At 36.4% G+C, this 9,326-nt stretch overlaps 1 protein-coding gene across 3 annotated transcripts in view; it reads left to right on the forward strand.

The window, feature by feature from the left end:
- Positions 1 to 9,326, forward strand: part of LRCH2 (leucine rich repeats and calponin homology domain containing 2) — a 102,247-nt gene that overhangs the window by 82,605 nt on the left and 10,316 nt on the right. For all 3 annotated transcript variants that reach the window (XM_040468511.1, XM_040468512.1, XM_040468513.1), the window contains 4 exons: positions 969 to 1,026; positions 1,791 to 1,903; positions 2,088 to 2,225; positions 2,372 to 2,449. In XM_040468511.1, the coding sequence (XP_040324445.1) occupies positions 969 to 1,026; positions 1,791 to 1,903; positions 2,088 to 2,225; positions 2,372 to 2,449 (387 nt within the window). The remainder of the gene's footprint in view (positions 1 to 968; positions 1,027 to 1,790; positions 1,904 to 2,087; positions 2,226 to 2,371; positions 2,450 to 9,326) is intronic.

A 9,326-nucleotide genomic window follows, 5' to 3' on the forward strand; every position in this document is an offset into this window, starting at 1 on the left:
CCCGAGATCAAGAGTTGCATGCTCTTCCGACTGGGCCAGCCAGGCGCCCCTAGTTATAGTACTCTACTTTTAACAAAGTGCTTGCCTGTACACCTGAACCTAGAGCAGCCCCATGAGCTGAGTATTATCCTCATAATTTTATAGCTGAGGAGACTGGTAACCTTTGCCAAAGATCCCAGTCAATAAATGGTAAGGAAGCGACTGAGGCCCTTGCAGTTGTTGCAAGTGTTAAGTAAGCTACTGCTAAAATTGTTTTCTTACAGCTGTACAATTTCCAGAGTGCTTTCTTTTAGTTATCTCAGTTAATCTTCACAACAGTCTTCCATTTTAAATGTGAAGAAATAGTCACAGAGAAATTAAATGTTTTGCTAAGCTTTCTAACTCCAAGCTCAGACGTTAAAAACATACCACAGTTCTTTCCATAGCACACCTCTAAATGCGCTTGGAAACAATGAACCTTAAAATAGAAGAGATGATAATTTGTCATTTGTTGGTATCACCTGTCACTCCCTATTACCGTGAACGTGTAGATTTGCCTCAGATTATCTATTCAATGTCAAGTCCGTAGTAGACACTTAGTAAATGTTGCTAATTTCACTTATTTCTTCATTGAAGCTTACTTCATTTTTTTCGGAGGCTTTAATCTGGTTCTTCATTCAAAAAATACCTATTTATTTTATGTAATTCAATAATTTTTAATTTTCCTTAAACTATGAGAGAGAAGTATTTAAAAGCTTATGCAGTCAGATCAATTAGCAAATATTTGTAGGTCTTTTAAAAGTGAAATGTATCGATTTGAATTGAAATGCAGTTTACCTTTCTGTGCTCCACTAATCATGGAAAAAACCAAATACTTCTAAAATTGACACGGATACAAATAACTTCCTTGGTTATTTGGAAAGAGAAGTGGTTTTATTTATTTATTTTTTTCTTTCTTTTCTTTTCTTTTTTTTTTTTTTTTTTTTTTGGAGTATGATAGAACGGATGGTTTTTCACATGGTCCTTTTGGCTTGAAGCCTAGATCAGGTAAATATATATTCTGCAAATAAAATTTATTGGTTATGTATGAAACTAGAGCTTTCCTGCTTAAATGGGATTGATTCCGTAGTTTTAAGTACACATAGATTCTTTCCCCTCTCCTAAAAGTAATTTTCTCTTAACCTTATTTGTCTTTCCAATTCCCATCCCCCATTTCTTTCTTCCTCTTTACCTTCAAGCTCCTGAAACCTCAGCTTTTTGCCTTAGATATACTGCAGTCTTATTTCTACTCTACTGTGACTGCTCTTAGAATGACCACTCTGCCAGCAGACCAAACACTGTTTGAAATTCTAGCACTCCATTATATTGTGGTTTTAAAAAGGGATCTTTTCGCATTTGGCAAGCCCAAAAGAAAATGGATCCATGTTACCTGGCAAGGTATTGAATTATAGTTTTTATTCCTGAATAACTGTATTGACCTTCAAGAATAATTTCCTTTTTTTTTTAAAGATAATAACGGCTGATGTATGTTCAATAACAATTTTTAACCTGGATCATAAGTTTCTAATAACATATGTTTAAATAAGAACACGTATGGGTGGTAGAAATTGTTACACTTGTCTTCCCTGTTGCTTTCAGTTATGCACATAAGTAGATTTCAATGATATTCTACAAAAAGTATTTAGAATGTATTGAGTGATGGTGTTTTTTGTAGTTTTGTACTGATTCTTTTTCATCATGCCTCTTTCCCCACTGCTGGTTGCCTCTTCCTGTTAGCCTTGTGATAAGCTAGGAAATGTCTGTTTTTATAGCTTTTAGCCGCTCATCTCGTCAGGAATATGGGGCAGCAGATCCAGGATTTACAATGAGAAGAAAGATGGAACATCTCCGGGAAGAACGAGAGCAAATACGACAACTTCGCAACGTAAGCGAGATTGACCTTACAGATTGGCTTTGCAGAAATGAGTTTAACTTGGAAAATTAGCAAGCTAGATGCATTTTATTTGCAAAGCTTTTGAAAATTTTGGATTATATAACGGTTACTGATACAAATATATAGCATTTATATTTAGATAGAATATCTGTGATCTATACCCATTTCTTTATAGAATCTCGAATCCAGGTTAAAAGTCATTTTGCCTGATGACATTGGAGCTGCACTGATGGATGGGGTTGTTCTTTGCCATTTAGCCAATCATATAAGGCCACGCTCTGTAGCTAGTATTCACGTGCCATCACCAGCAGTGGTAAGTTTCTTCAGTAATTCTCTAAAGGAAGATAGAGCTTCTCAAAACTGTCTTTCAATAATACACGTCAGTAAATGTAATTTTTAGTTTTGATTAATTTTTGTATAAATGTGCCTGAAAAATACCTTTTTCCCCTTACTTCACAGCCTAAACTGAGCATGGCAAAATGTCGAAGAAATGTAGAAAATTTTCTTGATGCATGTAAAAAGTTGGGTGTCTCACAGGTAACTGTTCTTTTTCTAACAAAATGATCATTTAAATATTAACTTATGTGCATACCAGGGTTCTTCTTCACAATAGGAACAAATAATGCTTTCTGGACATGAAAATGAATATGTTCTCTTGGTACCTTTTACTGAGTTCCAGCTTTAACTGTAGCAGCTGTCTAATGAATGTTTTAAAGCTGCTTTTAAAGTCATTTATAAAATAGCTACATGTATGGAAAAATGCAGCAATCATACATATCATTGAGAAAACATAACTTAGTGGCTATATTAAAAGTTGATTGCGATGCAGTTGCTGCTTTGATTTCTCCTGCTGAAACACATTTGGACTGCTTTGTAAATCCATGGGTAGACTCTCATCAGAAGATTTGCATTCAGGGTGAAGAGCGTTTTAAACTTTAGAATGTCGAATTCTACATATTAGTAACATGTTATGACAATTTCTCATGGGACAAACTTTGTCTGAAATTTGTAGAATTTGGCTTCTGTTTCAGGTGATAATTGCACCTGAAAATAAAATTAGCATTTAAATTTAGATAAAATTAGATAAAATTAGCAGTTAAAGTAGTATTGTAAATGTATAATGAAAACAAACAATTAAAATACTACTTTTTTAGAAAACATCATAGGCCCAACATCAAGATGATCAGGTGTTGAAAGGACATGGTGTTGTTAGCAGATCACAATATAGTTGTGATACTTCTCCCTTTTATTTTCTTTATTTAGTTTTTTAAATATAATTTGTTGTCACATTTGCTGACATCCTTTTATTTTTAAAAATTCATTTTTATTGAGATATAATTGATCCATAACATTAAGTTTGGTGTGCAGTGTGTTGACTTGATACATTTATACATTGAGTTGTGCTCATTTAGCTCTTTTTACCAGTGTCCTCAGAATCTGGTCGACAGATTCCACTTTAATCTCTTTCCTCAAGTGAATAAATATAATTTATATAGAGAGAATCAGTTGAATTACCCTGTAATTTCGAAACTACATGCTGCTGTTCTCTAATTACATCTTTATGCTTGACATGATGTTTTAAAATTTTAATTCTTAAACATTTTTATGTTAGTTCTTCTTTGTTAGACTCTTAATCTCTTATTGAGAAAACAGAAAAATTAGGAAGTTTTGTTTTCTAGTTAGGATTACATTATATATATTTTTCTGTTTTATCATTTTTAAGAGTTTTTTGGGGGGGCATTCTCGATAAACATTTATCGAATGAATGCACATTTTATAGATGAGTAAACTGAGGCACAGGGAGGTTAGAGAACTTGTCCAAGGTCTCATCTTTAGTGCACAGTGGGGCCAAGCTATGAACCCAGGTGATCTAACTTTAGAACATATCCTCAGGCTTGGATACTCTCTATTTGTGTTCTTTTATATGAAAGAAAAGACATTGCAACCTATTCCAGATACCTTCTTGGTACAGTAGGCAAGAAGCATCAATTAGGAAGGTCTTAACGGAAACTATTCTACTTAGCATAGTCTAATACTCTCTTTCTAGCTTGTTTTAGGAAAGGGTTAGTAACCCACCCATGCTACCACAAGAGGGACTATGGAAGGACCAGTTTTCAACTCCCATTTTCAAAACTTCCCAGCTACTGGTATTGGGGAAAGAGTTTTATCGTTAGCTTCTTGTTTTTCCTTGACTTAGAAATTGTAATATAGAGTCCATTTCTTCATTTAGTGTTTTTTATTTCATTTTAATGTACTTTTGTATTTTTGTATTTTTTTTAGAGAGAGGGTGCAAGTGAGCTAGGGGCAGAGAGAGGGAGAGAGAATCCCATGAGGGGCAGAGAGAGAGAGGGAGAGAGAGAGAAGTGAGGCTCACCCAAAGTTGGGCTCAAGCTCATCCGATGTGAGACTCTAATTCACGAACCATGAGATCATGACCTGAGCCAAAGTCAGATGCCTAACTGACTAAGCCACCCAGGAGCCCCAAGAGATTTTTGTGTTTTAATAGCTTTTTTGAGGTATAATTGACATACAATAAAGTGCATATAGATAAGCTATACAATTAAGTAAGTTTTGACATGCATACACCATGAAATCATCACCATAGTCAAGATAATGAGCATGTTCATGACCCCTAAAACTTTCCGTGTGTCCCTTGGCAATCCTTTTTTCCGTGGGTAACCACTAATCTGCTATCTGTTGTTATAGTTTAGTTTGCATTTTCTGGGGTGCCTGGGTGGCTCAGTCGGTTGAGCGTCCGACTTCAGCTCAGGTCATGATCTCACGGTTCGTGGGTTCGAGCCCCGCGTCAGGCTCTGTGCTGGCAGCTCGGAGCCTGGAGCCTGGAGCCTGCTTTGGAGTCTGTGTCTCCTTCTCTCTCTCTGTCCCTCCCCTGCTCATGCTTCGTCTCACTCTGTTTCTCAAAAATAAATAAATGTAAAAAAAATAAAAATAAAAAAAATAGTTTGCATTTTCTATCTAGAGTTGTATATAAATGGAATGATAGAATATGTATGATTTTTTTTCTGGCTTTTTTCACTCAGTGTAATTAAGACTCATCAGTGATGTTGCATATATAAATAGATCATTCCTTTTTATTGCTGAGTAGTATTTCATTGTGAACCACAATTTGTTGGTCTTTTGACTTGTTGATGGTCATTTGGATTGTTTCCAGTTTTAGCGACCACTGAGACAAATAAGACTGCTATGAACATTTATACACAAGTCTTTGGATATATACATACATTCTTTAATTTGGGGTAGATACCCAGGAGTAACATGAATGAAACATATGGTAGGTGTGTACTTAACCTTACAGGAAAGTAAAAAACTGTTTCCCAAAGTAGTTGTACCATTTTACATTCCTGTCAACAGTATATGAGAGTTCTAGTTCCTCCATATCCTCAACAGCATTTAATATAGTGTTTTTTTTTTATTTTTTGCCATTCTGATAGGTATGTACCAGTTTGTCAGTGTGGTTTTAATCTGCACTTCCCTGAAGGCTAATGATGTTGATCATCTTTTCAGGGGTTTATTTGCCATTGGTATGGCTTGTTTTATGGCGTATTCTATTCTAATCTTCTATTATTTTAGTCTCTTTTTTCAAAGTTTATTTATTTATTTAGAGAGAACGCATGCATGTGTGCACAGGAGAAGGGGCAGAGAGAGAGAGAGAGAGAGAGAGAGAGAGAGGGAGAGAGAGAATCCCAAGCAAGCTCTGCACTATCAGTGACAGAGCCTGACGCGGGACTTCATCCCAGGAACCGTGAGATCAAGACTTGGGCCGAGATCGAGTCAGATACTTACTCAACTGAGCCACCCAGGCACCCCTCTTTTGTCTGTTTTTTAATTGAGCTGTTTTCTTGTCACTGAGTTTGAGATTTCTCTATAAATTATGAACTAAGTTCTTTACCAGATATGTGATAAACAAATATTGTATCACAAGTCTTTGGCTTATCTTTTCATTCTCATTAGAGTATCTTTTTTTAAGTTTATTTATTTATATTCATAGAGAGCACGAAGGGGAAGGGCAGAGAGGGAGGGACAGAGAGAGAAGCTCGAGCAGATGCTGCGCTGTCAGCATAGAGCTCAATACAGGGCTTGAACTCAAGAACCATGAGATCATGACCTGAGCCAAAGTCGAGTCAGACGCTTAGCCAAATGAGCCACCCAGGTGCCCCTCATTATAGTATCTTCCAAACAGCACAAGCTTTATGTTTTTTGAAGTAAAATTTATCATGTTTAAAAATTGTGCTTTTGGATTTGTATGAAACCACAAAAGACCCCGAATAGCCAAAGAAATCCTGAAAAAGAAAAGCAGAGCTGGAGGGGGTCACAAATCCAGACTTCAAGCTGTATTACAAACCTGTAGGGACCAAGACAGTATGGTACTGGCACAAAAACAGACACATAGATCAGTGGAACAGAATAAAAAACCCAGAGATGAATCCACAACTATATGGTCAACTCCTCTTTGACAAAGCAAGAAAGAATATCCATGGTATGTCTTTCGATTTCCTTGTGGTGTCTTCAGTTTCCTTCATCAATGTTTTATAGTTTTTGGAATACAGATCTTTTACCTCTTTGATTTGTTTATTCCTGAGTGTCTCATGGTTTTCGGTAGAATCGTAAATGGGATTGATTCCTTGATTTCTCTTTCTGCTGCTTCATTATTTGTGTATAGAAATGCAACAGATTTCTGTATGTTGATTTTGTATCCTGCGACTTCACTGAATTTGTGTATCAACTCCAGCAGTCTTTTGGTAGAGTCTTTTGCGTTTTCTACATAGATATCATGTAATGTGCAAATAGTGAAAAGTTTGACTTCTTCTTTGCCAATTTGGATGCCTTTTATTTCTTTTTGTTGTCTGATTGCTGAGGCTAGGACTTCCAGTACTATGTTAAATAACAGCAGTGTGAGTGAACAGCCTTGTCTTATTCCTGACTGTAGAGGAAAAGCTCTCCGTTTTTCCCCAACGAGGATGATACTAGCCATGGGTTTTTCATATATGACCTTTATGATGTTGAGGTACGTTCCCTGGATCCCTACTTTCTTGAGGGTTTTATCATGAATGGATGCTGTAGTTTGTCAAATGCTTTTTCTGCGTCTGTTGAGAGGATCATGTTGGTTCTTATCCTTTCCTTTATGAATGTGGTGTTTTACATTGATTGATTTGTGAATATTGACCAACCCTGGCAACCAGGAAGAAATCCTACTTGATTGTGGAGAATGGTTATTTTAATGTGCTGTTGGATTCGCTTTGCTAGTATTTTGTTGAGAATTTTTGCATCCATGTTCATCAGGGATATTGGGTTGTAGTTCTGTTTCTAATGGGTTTGTCTGGTTTTAGAATCAAGGTAATGCTGTCCTCGTAGAATGAACGTGGCGGATTTCCTTCCATTTCTATTTTTTGGAACAGTTTGAGAAGAATAGCTATTAACTCTTCTTTAAATGTTTGTTAGATTTCTCCTCTGAAGCCATCTGATCCTGGACTTTGTTTGTTGGGAGAGTTTTGATTACTGATTCAATTTCTTTGCTGGTTATTATTAGTCTGTTCAAGTTTTCTATTTCCTCATGTTTCAGTTTCGGTAGTTGATATATTTCTAGGAATTTATTCCAGATTGTATTCCAGAATGTCCACAATTTGTTTACATATAATTTTTTATAATTGTCTCTTATAATTCTTTGTATTTCTGTGGTATTGGTTGTGATTTCTCCCCACTCATTCATGATTTTATTTATTTGGGTCCTTTCTCTTTTCTTTTTGATAAGTCCAGGTAGGGGTTTATCAGTTTTATTAATTTTTTCAAGGAATCAGCTTCTGGTGTCTTTGATCTGTTCTACTGTAGTTTTTTGTTGTTCTTGTTCTTCCTTCTATATCATTTATTTCTGCTCTGATATTTATTATTTCCTATCTACTTGCTTTAGGCTTCATATGTTGTTCTTTTTCTAGCTCCTTTATGTGTAAGGTTAGGCTGTGTATTTGAGATTTTTCTTGCTTCTTGAGGTAGCCCTGTATTGCTGTATACTTCCCTCTTACGATCACTTTTGCTGCATCCCAAATCTTTTGGACCATCTTGTTCATTTTCATTTGTTTCCATGTGTGTTTTTTATTTCTTCTTTAATTTCCTGCTTGACTTATTCATTCTTTAGAATGATATTCTTTATCCTCCCATGTATTTGTGGTATTTTCAAAATTTTTCTTGTGGTTCACTTTCAGTTTCATAGCGTTGGGATCTGAAAATATGCATGGTATGATCTCAATCTTTTTGTACTTGAGCCCTGATTTGTGAACTAATACATGATCTATTCTGGAGAATGTCCCATGTGCGCTTGAGAAGAATGTATATTCTGTTGCTTTTGGATAAAATGTTCTGAATGTATCTATTAAGTCCATCTGGTCCAGTGTGTCATTCAAAGGCATTGTTCCTTGTTGATTTTCTGTTCAGATGATCTGTCCATTGATATGAGTGGGGTTTTAAAGTCTACCATTATTGTATTATTGTCAATGAGTTCCTTTATGTTTGTTATTAATTGTTTTATATGTTTGGGGTTTCAAGTTGGGGACATAAATATTTACTTGTTACATCTTGTTGGATAGACTCCTTTATTATGATATAGTGCCCTTCTTCATCTCTTGTTACACTCTTTAGTTTAAAATCTAGTTTGTCTGATATAAGTATTGCTACTCTGGCTTTTTTGTTTTGATGTCCATTTGCATGGTAAATGTTTTTCCCTCTGCTTACTTTCAGTATGCAGCTGTCTATAGGTCCAAAATGGGTCTCTTCTAGGCAGCATATAGATGGGTCTTTTTTTTCTTAATGTTTTATTTATTTTTGAGAGATAGAGACAGAGCACGAGTGGGGGAGGGGTAGAGAGGGAGACACAGAATCTGAAGCAAGCTCCAGGCTCTGAGCTGTCATCATGGAGCCCAACACAGGGTTTGAACCCACGAACTGTAAGATCATGACCTGAGCCAAAGTTGGACACTTAACTGACTGAGCCACCCAAGCGCCCCTCGATAGCTCTTGTTTTTTATGCATCCTGACACCCTGTGTCTTTTGAGTGGAGCATTTCGTCCATTTACATTCAGAGTAATGATAGATATGAATTTAGTGCCATCTTATTACTTGTTTTGTCATTGTTTCTGGAGATTTTCTCTGTTCCTTTCGTTCTTTCTTTTTTTTTTTTAATTTTTTTTTCAACGTTTATTTATTTTTGGGACACAGAGAGACAGAGCATGAACGGGGGAGGGGCAGAGAGAGAGGGAGACACAGAATCGGAAACAGGCTCCAGGCTCTGAGCCATCAGCCCAGAGCCCGACGCGGGGCTCGAACTCACGGACCGCGAGATCGTGACCTGGCTAAAGTCGGACGCTTAACCGACGGCGCCTGGGTGGCGCAGTCGGTTAAGCGT

Source organism: Herpailurus yagouaroundi, unplaced genomic scaffold (assembly GCF_014898765.1).
Source record: "Herpailurus yagouaroundi ecotype Mexico unplaced genomic scaffold, PumYag 67700, whole genome shotgun sequence".
NCBI classification, from domain to species: Eukaryota; Metazoa; Chordata; class Mammalia; order Carnivora; family Felidae; genus Herpailurus; species Herpailurus yagouaroundi.